Raw genomic sequence first — 25,242 nt, forward strand, 5'->3', positions numbered from 1 at the left:
AAAAAAACCCTTCCCCCATACGCAATAATTTTTTCCCAGTCCCTATTGAGCTTTATTACTCAATTGTAGCCTTACCTGGGAGGATTTCCTCCCCACCCCATCCCACCAACTATTACATTTTGTCTAGGGGGATAAGTCTTGCTCAACTGTTTCCTTTTGGATGCTGGTATTGCAATGCAATTGCATGCCAGGTTATTTACTGCTAGCGCTTTTTTAATTTAAGTGTACAAAGATTTAAAGTGATAGTCTTCCATGTTTACTCTTCTTTTAGGGTACATGAAACATCTTTTTTAAGCTCTCTCTCTCATAGTTTAATGCACCAGACTAAGGCTTGATTGGGGAAATTTGAGGAAAAAAATCATTGTGAGAAATTTTTCTAGCTCAAGTCATTATAAGGAGACAACAGAGAGTTCTGCAGACACTTGAGACAGGATATTACCGTGGGCACTAGTGAATGAATAAAACAAGACTGTGCTCACTGCTCTGACAAGAAGTTCCAGATCCAGTAGAGAGGAGCCTAATTTTGGGCAGGGACCAGAGCAAGTACTCCCTAGCAGCTCAGTAGTTCATGCCCTAGAGCTGGGTAATAAATCCAGTACAAATTACTACTTGTAACAATGGCACAGGGTCTCTCTAAGTTTGGGAATTGGGGCAAATTTTTTTTATTTTTACCTTGCTCCAGAGATAGCTCTGTATTAAAGAGATACTGTGAAGGGAGAAATAACATATTTTAGAAATTCACTGGATATAGAGAGTGAAGGAGAGAAAAGAATAAAAAAATGACTTTAAGGACTTGGGTATTTAAAAGATTGGTGGGAGTACTGAACAGGAATAGGGAAGTCTGGGATGGAAGATTGCTTTTTTTGTGAGAGGGAGGGATGTGGGAAGGAGGGAAGATGATAATTTGCTTTTAGTCAATGTTAAATATGAGTTAACTTCAAGAGGTAGAAGTAGAGATTTGCAACTGAAGTGCGTCTAGATCCATGATCCCATGGACTTGAGAAGACTTTCTACTTAGAGGAGATGATTGAAATAATAAAGATAGATGTATTATTTAAAGTAAAGAGAAAGGAATTTAGAATAAGGGGATTGACAGTTAAGGAATACATACATACAATATACATCTGCACATGCATATTATATGTGTGAGTGTGTATTTAAATGTAAATTAGATGGACTTGACACTCTCTCTCTCTCTCTCTCTCTATATATATATATGTATATATATATACACACACATATATATACTTAGACAGGAAGTCTGGACACAGGTAGACATTCCAGTCCTGATTGTCTAAGTTGCCTTGTTATTTTGAGCAATCTCTGTAAAATTAAAAAATTGGATTAGTTAGCCTCTGGGATTCCTGTGAGTTCAAAGATTTTGTGTATATATGTATATGTCTTCATTCACAACTTGACCACTAAGATTTTGTGTGTGTGCATGTGTGTGTGTGTGTATGTTCTTCAATATTCACAACTAAATTGTGTAACCTTTCACTTTTCCTTGGCACTATGGATACTGCTTTAGAGATATTTTTCTTCTTTTTACAGATCTTTGTGCTATTTCTCTCCCAAGACAAATGTCAATGCAAAATGCTATTCTACACATACAAGAGGTGTTGGATAATGCAATTATATTATCTAAAACAGAAAACATTTTGACAAATATTATTTGGTCCACAGTAGAAGACAAAACAAAAATTGAATGCCCTACTGTTGTGAGTCATGTTATTTTTCAGAAATAATGCTTCTCTTTTCTTTTCCTTAGTCTGACCTTCCCTGTTTACTATGGAGTAATGAGTTAGTTCTGATGTCAGCACACTGAAAAATTTAATTAGTAATTTTGCTATTTGAGCAAAATAGATTTAGTGAAATTGGTCTTTGAGGAAAGAGGCTTGCCTGACAAATTATCAATTGGCCAAATCTTCACTGACAAGAGAGTGTTTTAGGGGAAAGTCCAAATTTGGTGAATGGTAGTGTTTAATGTCCAGGAAAAAATGGTGTGTGCTAGAGTTGGAATCATGAAAATCTGTATTTAAATTTGGCCTCACATTCTTACTAGCTTCTTCATCTTTTTAATATGGGGTTAATATAAAACTATTTCACAATATAATGTATATAACAAAGTAAGCAAAACTTAAAATTCTATGTAAATTTTGGTTGTATGGTTATAATGTATTAGTTTCATTGAGGTTCCAAGAGAAAATTATAGTTTTCTGTGGAGAGGAAAGAAAAGGTAGTCATTTGTAGAAATATCTGTGGAGCCTCTGATTTTCCACACACCTCCCTGGAGAGTATCTTCTTTATTACAATCACTAAAAAGAAGATTTCCTGTTCTGGGTAATACTTTGCATTTGAGGTGGATGTTCAATTTCAACACTTTATATCTTTTGCTTTGAGCCAATTTGTTGCCAATTTTCTCATAATTTTTATATAGCATATTTTAGATTTGTGCATACATGTCTTTATGGGTATCATTTGTCTTTACATCAAAGTATGTTTGTTTTTAAACTTAGATGTTAGGTGAGTTTCCTTTAGAAAATATTGACCTACCTCCAACAGATGAAGTTTTAATGGAAGAGGCCAGATTGCATGTAACTATAATACAGATGGTAAGGATTGCCCATAATAACCAGATTGATGTGATTTTCTTTCTTTAAAAATTTTTTGTTACTTAGTATTTTCAAGTGATTCAAGGTGTCTTTGAATACCAAATATTTGGTTTTGCTTTCAGAATTAATTTTAAGCCTATAATACCTATAGATTGTAAGGCTTATTAAAAATTCTAAGTAATTATATTTTAAAGTTCAATTTTATTTTATTTTCAGTTTTAAGTTTTCTTACTCTTCCCTTGTCTTTCCCCACTTATTGAGAAGGTAAGAAAAACAAAGCCAAATACAAATATGTATAGTTATGCAAAACAAATCACAAAGAAAGAAAAAAATAAAAGACTTAACACTGTTAAGTCCATCAGGTCTCTGTCTTGAGATAGATAGCATATTTCAATTAGATTCTTTTTGGAATTGGGCTCGTTATTATGTTCCTTGGAGTACCTAAGCCTTTCAAAGATGATTACTTTTTTAATTTTGTAATTATAGAAATTGTTTTGGTGCTGCTCACTTCATTTTGCATCAATTCATACAAGTCTTTCAGGCTTTTCTGAAACCATTCCCTTCATCATTTCTGAAAACATACTAGTATTACATGAAATTTACATATCATAATTGCTCAGCCATTCCTTAGTTAATGGGCGTCCCATCAGTTACCAATGCACTGCCACCACAAAAATGCTGCTATAAATATTTTTGTATACGTGGATCTTTTCCTCATAGCTTTGATATATTTGAGGTATAGTCTTAGACATGTCATCAAAGGTCAAAGGGTATGCAGAATTTATTAACATTTTGGGTTTAGTTCCAAATTGCTTTCCAGAATGGTTGCATCAATTAACAGCTTCACTGATAGCTCATTAAGTAAAGTACCTGTTTTCCCACAGCCAACCCAATAGTTGTCGTTTTCCTTTTTTGTCAACTTAGCCAATCTGATGGTTTTTTCTTTTTACCTTTTTTTTTCATGTAGTTATTTACAACTTGATTTCTTTCTCTGAAAACTACAAATTCATATCTTTTGTTATTTTTGTTCAGTAATTTAAGTCATATTTGACTTTTCATGGCCCCATTTGGGATTTTCTTGTAAAAGATGCTGGCCTGGTCTGGCCATTTCCTTTTTTTGTATCCTTTCCTTCCTTCATATCTTGTTGTTTTTGCTGCTGCTGCTGCTGTTGAGATTATTGCTGTTAGATCATGTCTGACACTGTGTGACCCCATTTGGAGTCTCTTGACAGAAATATTGGAGTAATTAGTCATTTTCTCCTTCAGCTCATTTTACAGATGAGGAACTAAGGAAAACAGGGTTTTGCCCATGATGACACAGCTTGTGTATGAGGCTAGATTTGAGCTTGGGAAGATGTAGCCTTTTGACTCTAGTTCCAGCACTCAATCCACTGTGCCACTTAACTGTGCCTTATATCATTTGATCAATTATCATATTGTCTGATCAATTATCAGATGGCGCTTATTCTGACAAATTTGACTCTGTTCCCTATATATCTTGGAAATGAGAGCTTTATCAGAGAAATTTGCTTAAAAAAAGATTTACCCTCCCTTTTCCTGCTTGTTTTCTAAAAATTTTAGTTGCATTGTTTTAAGTCTGTAAAACCTTTTTAAAAATTTCATGTAATCAATATTGTTCATTTTACCTCCTATAAACCTCTCTATAAATGGTTGGTTGGTCATGACTTCTTTCCCTAGTCTGACAGGTAATTTCTTATATGCTTAACTAATTTACTTAGGATGGCTTTTTTGTGTATCATCTTCTCGTTTGGAATTTTTTTGATATATGGTGTGAGATACTTGTTTCTACCTAGTTTCTACCAGACTATTTTCCAGTTGTTCCAACAGGTTTTCTTGAATAACACATCCTTGCCCCAGTATCTGGGATCTTTAAGTTTATCAAACACAAAGTTATGGTGCTCATTTGCTGCTATCTGTTGCATACTTAATGTATTCCATTAACCAACTTCTCTATTTCTTACTTAGCACCAAACTGTTTTGACAATTATAGTTTTGTAGTGTAATACTAGGCCTCATTCTTTCCCACTTTTCCTTCCCTCCATTTATTTCCTTGATGTTTTTGATTTTTTTAATCATCTTTTCTATTTTTATAAAGTCAACTTTTGGTAGTTTAATTGGAGTAGCACTGAATAAGTAAATTAATTTAGATAGAATTGTCATTTTTATTATATTGACTAGGACTATTTATGAGCAATTACTATTTCTTCAACAAATTAGATCTACATTTATTTCCACATAAAACCATTTTTAATTGTGTTTACATAGTTCCTGTTTGTGTCTTGACTGGTTGTAAGGGTTCTTTAAATGGGCTGGCACAGTGCAATAGGAGGTTTGAGTATCCTGAAAGTAATTTTCTGTGGCTAGGGACTGCCCCATGTCATATTGAGATAGCTTCTTAATGGGTGATGGCTCCCACTCTGATTGGCTGTGTGTGTGATGTCTCAAACCCTTTTTAAGCCCTGCAAGCAGGAGGTTGATCTCTTTATCCTGCCATAGGCGAGTGGATGGATAGCTGAGAGAGGTAAGGAGCTTGATAGTGCACACATGGGTCTCTGGACCATGGGTTCACTCGGAAGTTAACGTCAGGGCATTATGTGAGCAGGTATAATAAAGGCTTTAAGTTTGCACATGTCTGTTCTTGAGCATGCTATCGGTTATTAAAGTACAATTCAAGAAATCATAGTCAGAGGCCTCTGAAGGCCTCAGAAGAGGCGAGCCGGGTAGAATTAGTTGACACTGCAAAGGTCAGTGGCCAGAGGTACTCTGATGCCCTGGGAATTAGGAGAGACTGGCAATGTGAAATATCAAATAAGTAAAATAAAATGATATTTTACAACTAGTGGTCTTCCAAATATTTTGTTATTGTTCAGTTGCTCAGATATGTCCTATTATTTGTGATCCCATGGACTACAGTATGCCAGATCCTTTTATCTTCCACTATCTTTTGAAGTCTGTCCAAATTCCAGTTTATTGTTCCCATGACACTGTCCCGCTCATCCTCTTCTATCCCCTTCTTCTTTTGCTTTCAAAATTTCTCAATATCAATATTTTTCCAAGAAGCCCCATCTTCTCATTATGTGGCCAAAGCATTTAATTTTCAATTTCAATATCTGACTTTCCAATGAATAGCTTGAATGAATTTCTTTAAGTATTGACTGATTTGACCTCCTTGTTGTCCAAAAGACTCTGAAAAGTCTTCACTATCATAATTTGCAAGCATGATTCTGTGGCACTCAGTTTTCCTTATAGTTCGACTTTTGCAGTCTGCCTTTGCTACAGGAAAAATCATAGCTCTGACTATATGGATCTATGAAATGTCTGTATTTTTTTTAGCATGCTGTCCAGATTTGCCATAGCTTTCTTTCTGAGAGTAAGCATCTTTTAGTTTGATGGATATAGTCACCATCTGCAGTGATCCTTGACTTCCAAAATGTAAAATCTGATATTGGCTCCAGTTCTTCTCCTTCTATTAGTCAGAAAGTAATGGAACCAGTTACCAACATCTCAATTTTTCTTATGTTAAACTTCAAACTAGCTTTTATACTTTCCCTCTTTCACCCTTAGGGGTGAAACGTCTTAATTCTTCTTTACTTCTTCCATCCAAGTATTTTATACTATAATTATAATAAATGAAATTAACCATTCTTTTTCTGTTGGATTTTGTTAATCATTTATATTTTATAGTTTATAGATTTTCAATACCCTTCTACATGGAGAATTAACATATTGTCCCAGAATAGAATCACACATTGATTCCATTATAAAAATGAACCAGATCAAATTGGTTAGTTTAAAAAAAAATTTTACCTAGTTTTATTTCTTTTTCTTCCCCTAAACCAGGTGATTTTAAAAAATTTTATTAGAAAAAAAGAAAAGGAATACAAAACAAAATAAAGCAAAACAAAAGAGAACATTGTCATGTGCCCAATAGAACGTCAAGAAGGATTCAAAATATAAAACAACAAATTGCCAGATCAAGTAGAAGAAATTATATTCATGAATAGTCATTTTTTCTTAACTTCCTTGTAAACTGTTCTTTAGTTCTCTGCTGCATACCTTATTTACTTTATTCTTTTTTTCCCTGTTTCATTTCCCCCACTATCTTCAAGCTAGCTATAGTTAAGAAAAGATATATTTATGCATATTGTGTAGGTACACACACACACACACACACACACACCACACACACACACACACACACACACACACACACAGCTATTATTTCTAATACAGGACTGAATAGTAAAGATGATAGTAAGCAACCTTGTTTTACTCCTGATTTTATGGGGAATGGTTCTGTTTGTCCCCATTAGATATGATGCTTGCTGATGATTTTAAAGAGATAATACTGATCATTTTAAGGAAAAATCCATTTCTTCCTATAGTCTCTAGCGGTTTTCTTTTCTTTTCTTTCTTTTTTTTTTAAACAGGAATGGGTATTGGATATTACCAAATGTTTTTCTGCATCTGTTGAGATAATCATCTATTTTTCATTAGTTTGGTTATTGATAAGGCCATTTAAAAAAAAATAGACATAGTGATAGTATCACACACACAATCTTTCCTATTCCTGCTGACTCTTTGCTTCAATTCTGCTCTTTAACTTGCTTTGCTCCCACCCAAAGATGCCTCCCTTTGTTATGCCACAGTTTCCTAAATTGTTCTACTTCGATTTCCTTGATTGTTCTGCCTCAGTTTCCCTGAATTGTTCTGCCTCAGTCTGCCTGGTTGCAACCCCCTCCCTTTCCTGACCATTAGAACTGATATAACTTAAGGCTGGCTACTCTAAAGTCATAAACTGTAAGTGCTTAATCTCAGATAAGGGGAAGATCTATTTCAGACATCCTGGTTCTTATGTCCTCCTAAGTTATCAAGAATTTATGGTCCTCAGCCCCAACCTGTCAGAACTGAATTTATGGTCTGTTCACCAGTGCTATATCCTCACCCCTCTGCCTTTGTCTCTTCTGATCACTGAGCCCTGGAATTCTTTCCTCATTCCTTAATGCTTTGAGACTCAAGTCCCGTTCAGTCTGCTGGAGTCAACATGGATCCTGTTTTGGCCCCAATCTCTCCCTCTCAAATAAAATATTAAAAACTCTCTAATCTCTATTTTGCCTCAATTTCTCTGGCATTACACCTTGTCTTCTTCCCTTACTCTTTGCTTCCCCATCCACCTATCCGTCCCCTTTCTTTATTGATTTTGAAGGGTGTTATACCCTTCATGGTATATATGTAATGTTGCCTATTTAACCCATTTCTGATGTGAGTAGGTTCTCAGAACTAAGAAAAGTCCCCCCTCCCCACAATGCCTCTGTGTTTATTCTTCCTCTTATTTGTATAACATGAATACTATTTAACTCTGCTAATCTTTCTTTTGAGCTATCCCATTGTTGATGTGACTCTCAAACATATAATATATGTTTCCCATGTAAAAGAAAACATAAACAGTTTGTCCATGTTTAAACAGTTTGTCCATGTTGAGTTCCTTAAAATTGATTGTTTATATTGGCTTTTATATATATTAAATTTTCTGTTAAGTTTAGGTTTGGTTGATAGAAAGTCCTGAAAATCTGCAAGTTCATTGAATATCCATTTTTTTCTCATTCAGAATTATAGGTAATTTTTCTGGGTATGATATTTTTGGCTGCAGGTCTAGTTCTTTTGATTGTCAGTAAATATGATTCCAGGACATGTGATCTTTTATTTTAGTTGCTGATAAATCTTGTACAATTCTAATTGTAACTTCAGCATATTTGAATTCTTTTATTTATTTGTTTGTTTCTTGCAAAATTTTCTCTGTCCGCTGGGAGTTTCAAAATTTGGCAATAATATTCCTATGTGTTTTCCACAAAGTATCTCTTTGAGGTGTCAATTGATAGATTTTTTTTTCTTTTTCTACTTTCCCCTCATGTTCTATCATTCCAGGACAATTTTCTTGGATTACTTTCTTGCATTATTGTGTCAAGGTTCTCTTTTTTGGTCACAACTTTCTGACAATCCAATCATTCTTATATTTGCTCTTCTTCATCTGATCTCCAGACCTGTCATTTTTCTTATATTTCACATTTTGTTCTATTTTCTCATTTTTATAATCTGTTTAGTCATTTCTTGGTTTCTCATAGCATCACTGGCTTCCCCTTGCCCAATTTTAATTTTCAAAGAACTATTTTCATCTTTGAGACTGTACCTCTTTGTATTTGTTTTTAATTATTGTGTTGCTAAGAAGAACTGGACTAGTTATAGTTGATCATCACACAATCTTGCTGAGACTGTGTACAATATTTTTCTGGTTCTGTTAATTTCACTTTGCAACAGTTTCTATATAAAGCTTTTTAGATTTTTCTGAAATCTGCCTATTCATCTTTTCTTTTTGCACAAAAGTATTTCATTACATTCATATACCACAGCTAGTTCAGCCATTTCACAATTGATAGGCATCCCCTCAATTTTCAATATTTTGCAATCATGAAAAGGGCTGTTATAGATATTTTTGCACATTCAAGTCCTTTCCCCTTTTTTAATGATCTCTTTGGGATACAGATCTAATAGTAGCATTGTTAGGTCAAAGGATCAACAGAGTTTAGTTGGTTTCAAATTACTCTCCAGAATGTTTGGATCAGTTCACAAATCCACCAACAATGCATTAGTGTTCCAGCTTTCCCACATCCCTTTCAATACTTACCATTTTCCTTTTTTATCATATTGGCCAATTGAATAAGTGTGAAGTGGTACCTTAGTTTTAATTTGCTTTTCTCTACTAAAAAGTTATTTAGAACTTTTTCATATGCCTATTGTAAGATTTGATTTTTTATCGGAATATTGCCTGTTTATATCCTTTGACCACTTATCAATCTAGAAATAGCTTGCATTTTTATAAATTTGACTTAGTTCTCTGTATATTTGAGAAAGGAGGCATTTATCAAAGATACTTGTAAAGATACTTGTAAATATTTGTTTCCCACCTTTCTACTTTCCTTATACTCTTGATTGAATTGGTTTTGTTTATGCAACACCTTTTTAATTTATTATAATCAAAATTATCTAGTTTATATTTAGTAATGCTATTTCTTGTTCTGTTGTGAATTTTTCCCTTTTCCATAGATCTCACAGGTAGACTATTTCTTGATTTTTCTAACTTGCTAATAGTGTCTAATATTCTATTTAAACATCCCCCTTAGTTTCTTTCTTGTTATTTTTTTGTTTGGATTTATCAAGTTTCGAGAGGGAACAATTGGGGCAATTGATTAGTATAATTTTACTGTTTATTTCTTACTGTAACCCTCTTAATTTCTCCTTTAAGAATTTGGATGTTATATACCTCTTTTTGAATATATGTTTAGTATTGATTCTGCTTCATTGTCTAAAGTACCTTTTTGGCAAGATAGCGTTTCCTTCCTTATCTCTTTAATTATGTCTATTTTTGCTTTCACTTTGTCTTATATCAGGATTGCTATCACTGCTTTTTTTTTAAATTTAGCTGAAGCATAATAGATTCTGCTCCAGCTTTTTACCTTTACTGTGTGTGTGTCTCTGTAAACATCCTGTAAACATCATATTGTAGGATTCTGGTTTTTGATTCACTATGCTGTTTTATGGGAGAGTTGATCCCATTCACATTCACAACAGGTATGATTACTACCGGTATTTATTTCCTTCCATCCTATTCATATTTCTGTTTGTCCTCTTTCTCCTTTCACTCTTTCCTTTCTCAGCAGTGTTTTGCTTCTCTTTTTTTTTTCCTTCTTTTAAATTTGAGTTCTGCTCCTAGGGTGAAAGAGGTATTATTTCAAACTTTTTATGCCAGTGCCTGCAGGTCCTGGCTGTTTATCTGGTGCTACACTGATGTTGTCCTGAGACCCACAGGGGTCCCTCCTGACTGGTGTTGGGGTGGGAAGCAGTTAGTGCTGCTGGAGGCTGTAGGAGTCTGGCAGCTTAGCTGATGCTGATTAGGGGTCCTAGTGGTGGTGACTGGTGTGTGCTGAGGCTCAGAGGGGTGGTTCTTTCCCTGAAGCTACGCTGAAGCACACCATGGCCTGACAGCTACAGGAAGCCTGTCTGCCTGGGTTGGGCTGTTGATCATGATGGTCTGGTCTCTAGGGAACTTACACTGAAGCACCCAGAGATCTGCCTGCTGGAGGGGCCATGCTAAAGCTTGTGGAGATTCTGTCCTGGAGGACGCCATTCCCTCCAGGGCTATACTGAAGCACATAGTGGCTTCCAGAACTGGAGTCTGCTGCCTCCCCTAGCTACACCACAGCATGTGAGGGATCATGGTGTTGGCATTTACTGGCTCCACCACATTAGAGCTCAGAATCTTCTGCTAGTGTGCTGGGACGGGGACTGCTGCCAGCTCACTGGGAAGTTCCCTATCCTGGACTGTGCCCTCTTATCCGAGTGAGACGGACCCCTCTTGCCAATCCTCCAAGTTTCCTGGGCCAACATTGTTTCATTCTATTTTCTTGCTGGTTCCACTGCCTTGTGGTGCTATTTTATGGTTGCCAGGAAGTGAACATGAGAGAGTTACAGCGATTCACTGTTTACTCCACCATCTTGGGTCTCACAAGTCAAATGCCCAAATTGATTAGTTTTTGAAGGAAATATTATTATTAGAAATCTTCAGAAGTGACCTTATTGATGTGGATAGTTTTTCCATCAGTGTAGATCACAACCTATGTTCTTCACATATTGTGGGATTCTTGTCCATTTTGTCCATTAAATACTCTATAGATGATTTATCTCCAGAGTATAGTGGAAGCCTTCCTGGAGATTCTTAATAATAATTAGTATTTCTATAGCACCTTTATAAAGGTTTACAAGGTGCTTAGCAGATATTATCTCATTTTACCCTCACCACCTGGGAGGGAGGTGCTATTATTATTATCATCCTCATTTTACAGATAAGGAAACTGAGATGGATTCAGGTTAAGTGACTTGCCCAGAGACATACAGCAAGAAGAGAACAAATTTAATGGGGCCAAATTTGACCTCAGGTGTTTCTGAATCCATGCCCAATGCTCCATTCACTGTATCATCTATCACCATCCTATTATTTCAAAAGTACCATGATCTTTTAGTAGATGACTAGCTTACCTAACTTTTCAATGGTACATTTCCTGGATGTCATAGCTTTTTACATTAATTCATATGCACAAGTCATTATGGATGTTTAACTTGTCTCTCCCATGCCTCTTTCAGTATCACCCTTAGGGTCATTTGTAATTTAGCTTCTTTGGAGATTGTGGTGTTCCTTTAGAGTTATCATCTCACATTGATTTTTTTCCTCCATCTTCTAAGGACTTGCAAGAGTCACAAAGGAGACAATTCTTCTCTGGCTTCCATGACTACTAAAAGGATGAGAGGATTTTTTATTTACTGTTTGTAGATGTTACTTTTGTTCCTCAACCTTCTCTTTGTCATAGCAACAGGATGGAGAGTGTTATAGAAAGAACTTGAATTTATTTCAGTATTTTATTGGCCTAAATAGCTCCAGAGAGAAGTGATGAGACTTTAACTTGTAATGAAAAAGAAAGCTAAAATTTTCCCCAGAAAACTTCTTCATTATTAATAAAGCACATCTTTTGTTTTCTCATTCTTTTGATCCTTATAGGCCTTCTTCCTGACATGTCCTTTCCAGATGTTCCTCATTGTCCTAGATGTCCTATTTCTGGTTGTTTACATTTATTAGAATATCTTCATTGTGGCCTTGCACAAAGCCAATCTAGCACTGAACATAAATTCCTCCATTATCCTGGTGACAGTTTTTAACTGTGCTTACATATTGATGCCTTACTTTACTTCACAGTAACTCCAATCTGGTGCCTGCTAATTTGGTTTTGTGGTTTTCAGAGCTTCCTGTTGATGTCTAGTAATTTCTGTTGAGTTAGTTCTTTTTATTTTTTAAGATAATGGGGAAATAATGAAGTTGTAGAATCCTAAAGTAATAACAATAACACTGACTCTGGCAAGGTTATTTTTAAATATTATTAAGGTTCATTCTTAGACTGGAGTGGGTAATACTGGCTCAAGTCTCTCAGTCTTGTTTTGCCTTTATTGAAAGTTTTATTGAAATATTTTTATTATCATATTCTTTAGGTATTTTTAATTGTAAAAGTATGAATTAGGATTGTAGATAGCTAGCTATTTGTGATAGATGAAATTGGATTTGCTAATTTTAAAATGGGGAGAGAAAGTTTATCTACTCTGAACATAGGAGTAAGAATGAGGAATTCTCAAGATGTCAATATTACAGCCATAGTGAAATGCAAAGAGGGAGTCTAGGCTAGACCTAAAAGGTAGATTGGGAGGTAAAGAGGTCAGACTTCACCCAAGAGGACAGCTGATTTAATCAGTAACAGGCGAGTGTGCACCTTTCACTACTAGCGAGGCAGGGGGGCTAAGATGAGAACAACCTTGAGTTTAGATTGATATCAAGAATGGAAATAAATTGAACTTTGGAAATGATGCTAATCAATCTTTTTTATCTCTCTGAGCATCTATTTTTTAAAAAAAATCTGCATATTAATCATAAAGAATAAACCCCAAGTATTAAGTTAAACTAATGGGACAATCACATCCCTAACTATCTTTTGGGCAATATCTCCTAGAAGCTATTGGGATGGGAGAAAGGAGAAGAGAGAGAGAGAGAAAGAGAGAGGGGGGGGAGATAGAGACAGAGAGACAGAGACAGAGATAGAGACAGTCAGAAACAGAGAGGGAGGGAGGGAGGGAGAGAGGAAGGGAGGAAGGAAGGAAGGAAGGAAGGAAGGAAGGAAGGAAGGAAGGAAGGAAGGAAGGAAGGAAGGAAGGAAGGAAGGAAGGAAGGAAAGAAGGAAGGAAGGAGAGAGTAGGAGGGGAGAAAGGAGAAAGGGGAGAGAAAAGGAAGGAAGGAGAGGAAAGGGGAGAAAGAGGAGGGAGGAAGGGTAGAGAGAAATTAAATAATAAGTAAGAAAAAAAACTTGCTTAGGATAATCTGGGATTTAGCTGCAAAGGCTGTCCTATTTATGCCTGGATTATTCCCTTATATAGTATCCATCTCTACATTCAATAGCTAAATAAAGATTCATAAAACTATGCAACATTTCTAGTTCCTTGATTTATTTCTCATCAATTAAAAAACATGTGTTTAGCTCATAGCATGCCGATTATGTGCTAGGCATTATGATACATTCCAGAGATACAAAGATAAAAATAAAACCATCTCTGATCACAAAGGGCTTACATTTTATTTAGATGATGAAGGATACCTCTTGGTTTAGTACCTCATAACATTCTTTTATTGGGTTAAGACTGCAAGCATATAAAATTCATGCTCTTTGTTTTGTTAATAATTAGTGTTATTTAAATTGATGTTTAGAGTAGTTTTGAAACACAGTATAAAGAAGGAAGCCTCTCGGAATCTGCAGCCCGTATATTAATTGGAGCATCCAAAAGTTATGGGACTGTCCATGGAAAGTAAGTGTTCCATATATGTAATGTTTTAATCCTTAATCAATTGTTGTCTCCATAAAATGGAATATAATAATACATTACTGACTCGGGTTTTAGTAAGGAACGTATTTTGTATATTGAAAAGCAGATGATTGTCATGAATAAGGTAAAGCATTTACATGGATTTCAGAGCATCTTTAGTATTAGAGAAATCATTCTGAGGCGTTGTTTCCTATGGTCTCGGTATGGGAAAGCTGTTATATAGAGATTTTCTCTTATTTTCTACCAGAGGATTCATTGTGGAGAGAACTTTTACAAATGCATTATGGGGCCATGCTTTCCCCTGGAGAAGTATGATCAGTAAACAACCTCAGACTTTCTGGAATGAAGGTGGATGCAACAGTTATGAGAGGGTTTTCCTCTAGAGTTCATGCTTGACTGTATTTTGGGAAATCAGGCTGGAGATGAAAGGAACGAATCTAATTAATGAAGGAAGGCCTTCTGCTACGTACAGCAGGAGGGAGAAACCAATCTGGATCAGAAACAGAACAGGTTGAAAATTTTATCATCACCTGACCTTGATGCCATGTTCATCTTCACTAAAGATGTTTGACAACCTGGTTGAAAACATCAAGCTAAAAAGCATGGGAGCAAATACGCATCATTGCTTCGCTCCATTATGACTGGGAAGTTGGAGAGTATCATCCATTACTGAGAATCTGTGCAAGCTTGCTGTCGTGAAACCGACATACAATTGTGATAAACTTCTTTGGGCACTCAAATTTTGACATAATTTTACATAAACTTCCAGGATCAACAATATCAAAGGCCTTGGTCAGGCCTGCAAACATTGTGTACAGATCTCTGTTTTGCTTTTGGTATTTATTTCTCCTGGAATTGCTCCTGAGCAGTAAACTTATAGATGATTCTTTGACTCTTTCTGAAGCCACATTGGCTCTCAGGTAGATGACACTCTTCCAGTGAAGGATTAGTTTATTAAGAAGGACTTTGGCAAGAATCTTGCCAGCAGTGACTAAGAGAGATACCTCCTTGTAACTGTCACAAGACAATCTATTTTCTTTACCTTATAGAGATGGACAGTGGAGGAATCCTTGAAATCCTCAGGGATGACTTTCTCTTGACCTATAGAACTAGGAAAATTTCAGTAAATTTTTGTATGAATAATAGATCCCCCCCCCTTGTAAATGTCAGCATTTACAATTGAAACAGAATCAGCACCAGCTGCTTTGTCACAGGGGAGGAGTCTTGATGGCATTCAAAACTTCTTTTTCAGTTGGAAATATGTCCAGAGAAGAATTGGCTTCAACCTGAGGTAAACCAGTCAATGGCTTCAGTAGTGATTGATAATGGTCTGCTGAAAACACTATGGAAGTATTCATCCCAGTTCCAGGATCATGTTCTTCTCACTAATCAATGTGGCTCCATGAGCACTAATTGAGATGCAATCTAGATCTTGGGTCCGTAAATAGCCTTCAGGGCAATATAAAAATGCTTTGGTGTGGAGACTGAGTTAGCACTCTGGATACCTTAGAATTAGCTGGAGTCAGGATAAGCAAAAATCCTTGGTCTTTATTCTTGGTCTTTAGGGAGAGAAGTAAAGGGAATGGACACAGGACTCTTCACACCTCTCCTCTTTGTCTCCCGCCCAGAAGTGACTCTGGCTAGTTTTACTCCACCCCCTAGTCCCTCTAACAATTCTCTGTATATATCAATTATCGAGCCAGCACAGGATAGTGGGAAGGGCCATTTTCCAAGCATATGCTTATAGAGAATTGTCCGATAGGTAGTTAGCCCTGAGTGCTCGGTTATCCAACCTCAGTGCATCAACTCAAGAGTTTCAGTCCTTTGGATTGTTACTATCAGCATAAAATTGAATTTCTTCTGCATTCTTACTGAGCCAATAATAATCCTACATCTCTCCAAGTTTCATTTGTATTTTACTTTTAATGAACTTAAATGCTTTCTTCTTAGAGATGAACTGTCCTGCTGGTAAACCTTGTGGAGTTCTCATTTTTCAAAGAGCAGCTTCTGAATTTCACCATCATTTTCATCAAATTATTCTTTATGTTTGTGAGTGTTCTGACCTAGATGAGCTAATGAAGTGCTGTTTACACTAAATTTCTGAAAGCTTCCCACTTCTTTTCTGCTTTACTCTTACTAAACTTGTGTTGCCTCAACTTTCCTTCCAAATAAGCAACAACTGCTCTTACTCAGAGAATTGCTGTACTCTGTTGACATTAAATCTTCTGGCAGTCATTTTTGTCTTGGGACCCCATTTTTGCTAAATGCAAATTCTTAGTTTGGAGGGGTAAATCTATGATCAGCCAACTTTCACATCACTCTGTTTCTTCTCCTTACAATCACATACTCTGTTAAATACCAACTTTGCTTTCGAGGGTAGGACCACAAAGTTTTAGTGTATAGAATCCCCCCCCCCTTTCTATAGGAAATAACTACTATTCAAAAGGTGATGCCCCAGAGCTCCAAGGCCAAAAAAAACCCCAGATGGCTTAATTGGATTCCACTCCAAGATTCTGCTGGAATTGCTAGTTTGTGAGCTTTGCATTCTTTTTCTCTTTTATGATGTCCATAAGAGCTTACAGTTATTGATATTCCTTGGATAGCCTAGAGAGAAGCATCTGCTATTGTTGATGACAATGATATCCGAAGCCTCTCTGACTATTATGCTTTTGTTAAACCCTTTTAATCCTAGGGCTCAACCTTCTGTTATAACTCCTTCCCTTTTATCTTCATCTGATGGGTACCCCCATCAGAACCTACTTTACTCAAATACATACTATTTATCATAACACACTTATTTTTTTTCTGTTAGATTCATGAGTATTTATGATGTCTCATCTTACGTAAAGACTAGAAGCTGGCTTATGAACTTTAAAAAATTGTTAATTTTTTTGACATTTAATAAAGACAAGGTACAATTTCTCCCATCTGGGTAAGTACTTTGTGCTTTTTCAGAGATGATATTTGATATATGTGAACTTTTCTAGATGTTCAGAAAAAACTCATACTCTTATCAAATTTTATATTATACTTATTTATATACAGACCATCTTTAAGCTAAGCTCCTTGAAGGCAGATGATGTTTGACTTTTTTTATCCCTTTATCATGGTATCCCCATTAGAACTTACTTTACTGATTGTAGATAATAACTGATAAATCTGAACCAATAAATCATCTTCCTTTGGACGAAGTTTATTCATGGGGAGATAATATATATAAATATAAATATATACATATATGTATATATACAGAGAGAGAGAGAGGGAGAAAGAGAGAGAGAGAGAGAGAGAGAGAGAGAGAGAGAGAGAGAGAGAAGAGAGAGAGAGAGAGAGAGAGAGAGAGAGAGAGAGAGAAGAGAAAGAGAGAGGAAGAGAGAGAGAGAGAAACAGGCCCCTTGCTCATCTTCCCATCTTGCTTTGGCTTATCTTCAAATCTTTTAGCCTTGATAATTTCATTGGTCATCAATAATATTACCATCAGAAAGCAGGTAGAAAAAGGGAGAAAAAATGAAATTCATATCTGGCTATTTTGAGCTTTGATTCCCAAATGTTATATAGAACTTCATCACACTGAGCTGCTAAAGGTGCCCTTTCTCAATGACTTGGAATAGGGATCCAGCTCCATGGACTCACCAGTTTTTCATATTAATTTTATTTTACTCAGAGAACAAGTATTATAATAATAAAAATTAAGCATTTATTGAGCACCTTACTGTAGGCATAAAACTGTTCTAAGTTGAGAGATATAAAGTTTACACAAGACATAATCCCTGCCCTCAAGAAGCTTATAGATTGGCAAGTATTTTAAAAGGTGTTTATGATTGTGAAAATGCAACATAGTTTGTTGATCTTTACTATTAAGATTCTGCAAATTTATAATATCTCAGTAAAGAAAATGTGAAACATATTTCTATAACAGAATATTAGGAATGTTTTTGCATTTATAAACAGGAAAACAAAAGGGTTTTAAGGATATCTTTGATAGTAACTTTAAAATAGGAATTAAAATAATGTTCATGAAGTTTGGTAATATTTTCCCTAAAAAAAAAAGTTTAAAGGGGTATATATTGTCAGAGCAAAATTGTCCTAGGAAATGAGCCATATCTTTACAGTTCAGGATTTTTTATTAAATAAATGTTGAAGTTGTCTCTAGATTTCTCCCTTTAAAAAAATTTGTCTGAATAGAATTTTATATATATTTTTTTCAATTAAGAGTGATGAAAGGCAATGTTTTCTCTAAAAAAATAAAGCATCCCAAAAGTCTTAGTGCAGCTAAAGTTAAAGTTAAGACTTTAAACACTAAGACTTTTAGAATATCCTTTGTACTATACGATGCACATACACAGATATAAATACATATGTCTGTATTTATATATATGTGTGTGGGTGTATTTACATATTGTAATGCCAGAGAAACTGAGGCAATATAGAGATTAGAGAGTTTTTAATATTTTATTTGGGTTTCTGAGAGGGAGAGATAGTCTGGAGGCAGAGCAGAATCCATTCTGCCTCCAGGACTTAATTGGACTTTCATCTCAAAGAATCCAGCATTGAATGTGAGATTCCAATGATTTATATATGGCTTCAAGTGATCAGGGAAGCAAAGGCAAGAGGTGGAGTAGGAACACTGGTGAGCGTGGAATTTCCAGGCAGGAACCATCAATTTGGTTCTGACAGGTTGGGGGTAGGACCATAAATTCTGATAAATTGGGAGTGAAGGGGTAGTCACTAGAGATAGAAAGTCTGGAACTTAGAAATATGTAAGCATTTCTCTTAGTAACTTATCTGCCTATGGAATGCTAATGGTCAGGCTCCCAGCCCTAATTTTCTCAGTCCTAATGGTTAGGAAGTGGGTTGCAACTAGGGGGATTGAGGCAGAACAATTTAGGGAAAATGAAGCAGGACAATTTAGGGAAACTGAGGCAGGACAATAAAAGGAAACTGTAGCACAACAATATAAGTATTTACACATATATAATAAATATGGATAAAGATATACATACATATATCTGAAGAATTATCAGGTAAATGAAATTCCCAGATATCAAGGGTGTTGGAGAGCAGTTCAGAATGTAAAGAATTGATGAGACATTTATCACAATCACAAAGCATGCCTTTCATTGATATGAAAGGGACCCAGCTAAATCAAATATGATTAAACTATATGTTTTGAGTGAAGTGGATTTTTAAAGCCAAAGGGGAGAAGGGAGGGAAGTAGGAGTGGGGTCTAGGGAGTTAGGGAGGAGTTAGAGAGGAGGCAGGAGGGGCCTAATTGAGAACAAACTGTCATGCCTATATTTATATGACTCCTAGCTTTTATTTTTCTTTAGAAAATATCCTCAATATAATAAAAGTTCATGCTCAAAAAGTTATCAAATTCTGTAATTCTAAAAGTCTTTTTTCTCTATCAATTATGTTTCTACAGTGCAATGATCACATATTTTTTATTTTCCATTTTAATTTAAACTTTTAACTATTATGTTGATGAAGAATTTTTATAATACACACACCTGTTGAATTTAGTTGTTTTTAAGCATTAGTTAATAATGAATTTGAATGACTAACATTCTCTTTAACTTAATTCTTTTACAGGAAGTCTAAATTCAGGGGGTTTATATATCATATTGTATTTTCAGACGAGTTTCAGTATACAGGATATATTGTCACATTATTATACATCTATCCCATGATAATACATCTATGGTCATCTCTAACAGATTTCTATGTGATTGGACTAATAATAGTGAACTACTATTATGTTTTATTGAGCATAATAGAAGCAACACTAAAGGTATAGTATATAATATTAATGTTTTCCATGTATACATCAGATTTCTTAAAAATCTCTTCAAAGATGAGTTAACTTGATGTTAGATGCCATTTACTATAAAAATTGGGATGATTCTAGATTGTTTTATATCATTTGTTCTTCTTTGAAGATCAAGAAAGAACTCACTATAGATCTCCAAGAGAAGACTAGAAGAATAAATATTGAGAATTTTGTAGAAAAGATTCCTTTATAGGTATCTATTGGATTAGATAGTCTCTGAAGTCTCTTTCAACTCTGAAATCCTATAATTCAGCTAAGATAAACATCATAAATGCAGATAAAATAATGATTACAATTAAATCAATATCATACAGTCCTGTCATACAGGATTTCATTTTATTGTTTCTTGTTTGAAAATGACTGATTATAGATTTGGAACCAATAGGGGATTATATATGTTCAACTCAAACTAGATTCCATTGGAAAAACAAACTCTGTGTGTGTGTGTGTGTGTGTGTGTGTGTGTGTGTGTGTGTATACTTGAAAAGTGATGTGAACATTTTCTCAGATGATCAAATGATTATTTATGCAATCAGCCCTCCTGCTTAAAGACAGATTCAACAAAGTGAATCAATCCTATGAATTTACTAGGTATTCATTTGGGTTTCACATAGATTAAGGGCAATTCTCAAGAGTTATATTATATTCTTTGGAACCATTATTAACAAATGCCAGATTCTTTTGGGGCAAATGAATTCTTCCCTAAGTAGTTAGGATACTGAAGCATTAGTACTCTAGAAAATTTTCTCAGCAGGGAGAACCATTTTAACCCCCGATTTTTTCCTAACTAATTAGGCTGTGGATTTAGACTTCTGAGGCATGATGAGAAAATCTATAAATGCTACTTTCAGATATGGGATGAGGTCAAAGGATGGTAGGATTTTTGCAACAAAATAGATAAATAATTCTTCCCTGGTTAGGAACAACCTATTTTCATATCCCTCAAATGCTTCCCTGGTTTATATGTGTGGGTATGTAGGTATCTCTATATGTATATAGAGATACTTATACACACATATATGTATAGATACACACACACACACACACACATATATATATATATAATTTCATACTTCATATTTTAGAAAGAGAAATGCCACTAGCATAAAAATTCTCTTGAATTTCTTTTGTTAATAAAACTGAGGTTGAGAAACATTAAGTAATTTGACCAGAGTCACACAACTAATAAATGTACAAATTGGGACATGAACTGAAGTTTTTCTGACTCTGAGCTCAGTGTTCTTGCCCACTATGCCACCTAAAATTGCATAAAATGATAGGGATTGTTGCTGTTTGTCCTTTGTTTTCAAAGAGAACCTGACACCAGGAAGTAATGCCATGAGTTTGGTGAGTTTTAGGGTTCCTGGTGGTCAGGGAACTAAATGATAAGATTAGTGGCAGGTTTGGGGTTCAGGGAACCAAATGAAGAGGTTTGGCTACCCTAGATTCCCCTAGGATATGGCACAGGGCTGGGAATTGTGGGGAACCCCCTTCTAGAAGTGCAGAGGTCCTTTGTAAAGGAATTTACGAACCTGAAAAGCTAGACTAATAAAAGAAGTTTATAGGTATTAGGAAGTCAGCCTTTGCTATGCACCAAGAGAAAGACTGAATTCCTTGGTGGCAAGATCCTGGCAGAGAAGTAATGTTTCTAATGGAGGAATCCTGGCAGAGATTTAAAGTTTCTAGCAGAGAAATCCCGACAAAGAGGTACAAAGTCTTGTTAGGGAAATAGGTGAAAAAGATAGAGGGTAATGCTGAAAGAGGCAGAGGGTTGCTGCTATGTCAGGGAGAGAGAGATTCCTTGCATGGCATGTTAGATCCTCTGCAAGGATTGAGTCCCAAATTGGCTCATTTTATTATTGAGGCCTTGGCTACAAACTGGGATTTGCTCTTGATGGGAGCTGGTGCAGCTTGAGCTGGAATTAGAATAGAGAATCTTAGAATTGAATGAATGTCTCTAGGCTGACCTTTAATTTAATGGGAAGCTTAATCAGTAGTGAGTGTTATCAATGATGCTTGATTCTCAGGATCTTTTACAGAAGCCACGTTATGGGCCAGAACTCTGAACTTGAAACAAAGGATTCTTACAAAGTGCTAAGTCAGTGGAATTGATAGAGACAATAATTATCTAATTTAGCATAGTTCAGTATGATTGATATAATCCTACAAGAAGATGTTATGGGCCAGAACTTGAAACAAGGTACTAAGTGGAATTGAGGAGACAATGGTTAAATCTAGTTTAGAATTGATTTAATCCTACAACAAATAATGGTTTCCTAGTGATATAATGATTGGTTTGTACTCAATGTAGAGCATATAAGCTAAAAGCCTCAGCCAGGGAGATTCAGAGACAAGGGGACACAAGGCTGGAGGCTGAAGGCTGGAGTACAAACCCTTGGACTCAGATTCATCTCATCTCACACCACCTTGGTGGCAGGTTTTCCTCCTTCACTTCTCCACTGAAATCAAGACTCCTGAAGGCCCCCAGAAAAACTAGCAGAGCTCCAAGCAAAGGAGACAAGATTTTGAAGGAGACAATCAAGAATTTGGACTTTAATCCCTGGCTGCCCTTGTGGTGATTACTGAACTGAAAAGAAGGCACTCCCAGAAGCCCCCCCCCCCCAAGAAACCTGCTCCCAGAGAACATTACAAGGCCAGGATTCAAGGAGACTTTCTCCTGGAATCAGGAAACTCTCAGTTCAAATCCCCATTTCAGGAACTTTTTAGTTGTGTCATCCTGGGCAAGTCATTTAAATTCTATATTGGTAAAAATAGGAATGAAAATAGCATCTACCTTTTAGGTTGTTATGAGGCTCAAATTAGATTACACACATGCAGACACACACACGTACACACATACAGACATATGTAGAAACATTGAGAGAGAGAGAGAGAGAGAAAGAGAGAGAGAGACAGAGGCAGAAAGAGACAGACAGAGATGGAGAGGGAGAGAGAGAGAGAGAGCCAGAGCCAGAAACAGACACACACACAGATAGAGAAAGAGAGCAGAGAGACAGAGAAAGATGGGGGGGGGTGATAGTAAGAGAAAGAGACAGAGATATAAAGAAACAGAGACAGACACACAAAGACACACAGAGTGAGTAAAAGAGAGACAAAGAAAGGAGAGATAAACATACATAGAGACAGACTTTAAAATGTTATACAAATACTAGCTACTATTAGCTATTACCATGTTTGTAGTTTTCTATTCACAACAAATGGTTAAATTCTAGTTATCTGAGTAAGAATATAAGAAGGAAGGCATGAAACACTGTCATCTGACCAAATAGGAGTAAAATACTTTAATTTGCAAAGGTGAGGAATCGGTGAAATCCAAGTCTGCACTAAGAAAAGTAAAGACAGTAATATGTTTATACTTTGGAGCTATGTGTTGTGAGAAAAAGAGATTGAGAAATAGAAAAATAGAAACTATATGAATAAGATAATATTTAATAGTATTCCATTATAGCCAGGCAGCTAGTTAGTGCAGAGTATGAAGTCAGGAATATCTGAGTTAAAATCTAACTTCAAACACATAGTAGCTATGTGACCCTGGGTAAAAGCCCTTAAAATGCCTTACATTAATCAAAGCTTAAAAAAACCATGGAAATTATGTTAGCAATACTCGTAGCATCTAAAGAAAGAAGAAAAACTTATAAGTGCTGAAAAGTTCCCTTCTACATCTCCACTAAAATCTCCATTAACTTTCTCATATTCATTCAATTATATCTGCTGATTTCAGATTAAGAAATTTAGGATTTAAGTACATTGAAGATTGTGAAGTTTTCTTCTTGAGTCACCAAGGTATGGTAGAAGAGTAAATTTTAAGTTAGAAGGTCTGACTCTTGACAACTTGCTGTCTTTGAATGAAGCCAAATTATTTTATTTCTTAGGCTATCTTTTCATCTCTAAATGAGAGGGATGGTCAGTGTTGGCTGCTCAGGTCTTTCTATTAGTAAAGTCCTATGATTTTACAAGACTTTCACTATATTCAAGATATAATGATTTCTCATTCAATTGTATTGTTTTTCTATTTTGCTTAATTACATCTGGGTAAAATAGATTTCTTTGAGTCAGCTTAGTATCATTGTAATTCATATTGTTTCGATGGAAAAATTGTATTCTGAATTTCAAACAAAGGGCATCAAAGGAATTTTGGATTTTTTCTGAGGATTGCCTTGTATTCTGTGATCATTTAACTTTTTTTCCACATCATTGTAAAGTACTCCAAATAATAGGTTTTCTTTTTTTTTTTTTTTTTGCTTTGATTCCTTAATAGATAATTATTATGAAAAATAAATATTTTCATCACAGTTGGAACCATCTGGAATTTTACATTATCATTTTTGGACTCATTGATATCATTTGTATACACTTAATCAGACAGAAGCCAAGAGATATCGTCCTTATTCAGTGTTCAGTAATATTAGGATATTTAAGAATAATAAGATTTTTTCGTATTTTTAAGGTAAGAATTCTGTATTTAAGTGACCTCCATTTCCTTATAGTGTTATGATAAAATGTGGTGTCTCCTAGATATCATTAAGGAAGATCTTAGCTTACTGTCAAATAGAGTGACCAGAAATGAGCATGGGGTTAGAGCCTACACTTGAGGTTATATAATTTTTTAAAAATTAGCCTAAATGCCTTCATTTCACTTGTCAGCTAAAATATGGGATAAGGACACATCAAAATCAGTTAGGGAAATCCTGACAAATTATCCCTTTGATTGTGTTTCAAGAGGCACAGAAAATCATCACTGCATTAAAAAATATCTTTCTTGTTACATATCCTTGAGGCAAGAATGAGGAATCATAATCTGGGATCATGCCAAAGGCAGTGAGCCTTGCTCCACTCCGTTTAGGGCTTAATGCTCTCATTTTATCCTCTGGGTGTACAAAGTCTCCTATTATAACTATTCATTCAAATTTATTTCTCCTCAAAATTATTCTATGCTTTAATATTACACTCTCTTCCTCCTCCACGCTTTTAATTAAAATTCCATTTCTCAGTGTTAAAACATGGCTGAGTGCTTAAAGAACAAGTTAAAATTAGCTGTTTAAGATAATTTACACTTAAACATCAATGACTGATAGCACCCTCTAGGGGATATCTATATTTGAGGGGAAAAAAAGACCTACTTTACCCTAATACATCTCCAAGGGCTAGAATGTGTGTTGTAGAAGTTATTGAGCAGCCTAGCTTTCCAGTATCCCTTGTTTGGTCTCAGACACAAGCTGTATGAGCTTGGGTAAGTACATGTCATTTTATTGCTGTCTACCTCAATTTCCTCATTTGTAAAATGGAAAT

General features: G+C 35.4%; 1 protein-coding gene across 1 annotated transcript in view; it reads left to right on the forward strand.

Moving 5' to 3' along the window:
- SLC9C2 (solute carrier family 9 member C2 (putative)) overlaps positions 1-25,242 on the forward strand; it is a 107,096-nt gene that overhangs the window by 32,427 nt on the left and 49,427 nt on the right. The window contains exons 11-16 of the mRNA XM_051998936.1: positions 1,552-1,718; positions 2,517-2,612; positions 13,987-14,084; positions 16,915-17,034; positions 19,695-19,893; positions 24,212-24,400. Coding sequence (XP_051854896.1) covers positions 1,552-1,718; positions 2,517-2,612; positions 13,987-14,084; positions 16,915-17,034; positions 19,695-19,893; positions 24,212-24,400 — 869 coding nt within the window. The remainder of the gene's footprint in view (positions 1-1,551; positions 1,719-2,516; positions 2,613-13,986; positions 14,085-16,914; positions 17,035-19,694; positions 19,894-24,211; positions 24,401-25,242) is intronic.

Source organism: Antechinus flavipes, chromosome 4 (genome assembly GCF_016432865.1).
Source record: "Antechinus flavipes isolate AdamAnt ecotype Samford, QLD, Australia chromosome 4, AdamAnt_v2, whole genome shotgun sequence".
NCBI lineage: Eukaryota > Metazoa > Chordata > Mammalia > Dasyuromorphia > Dasyuridae > Antechinus > Antechinus flavipes.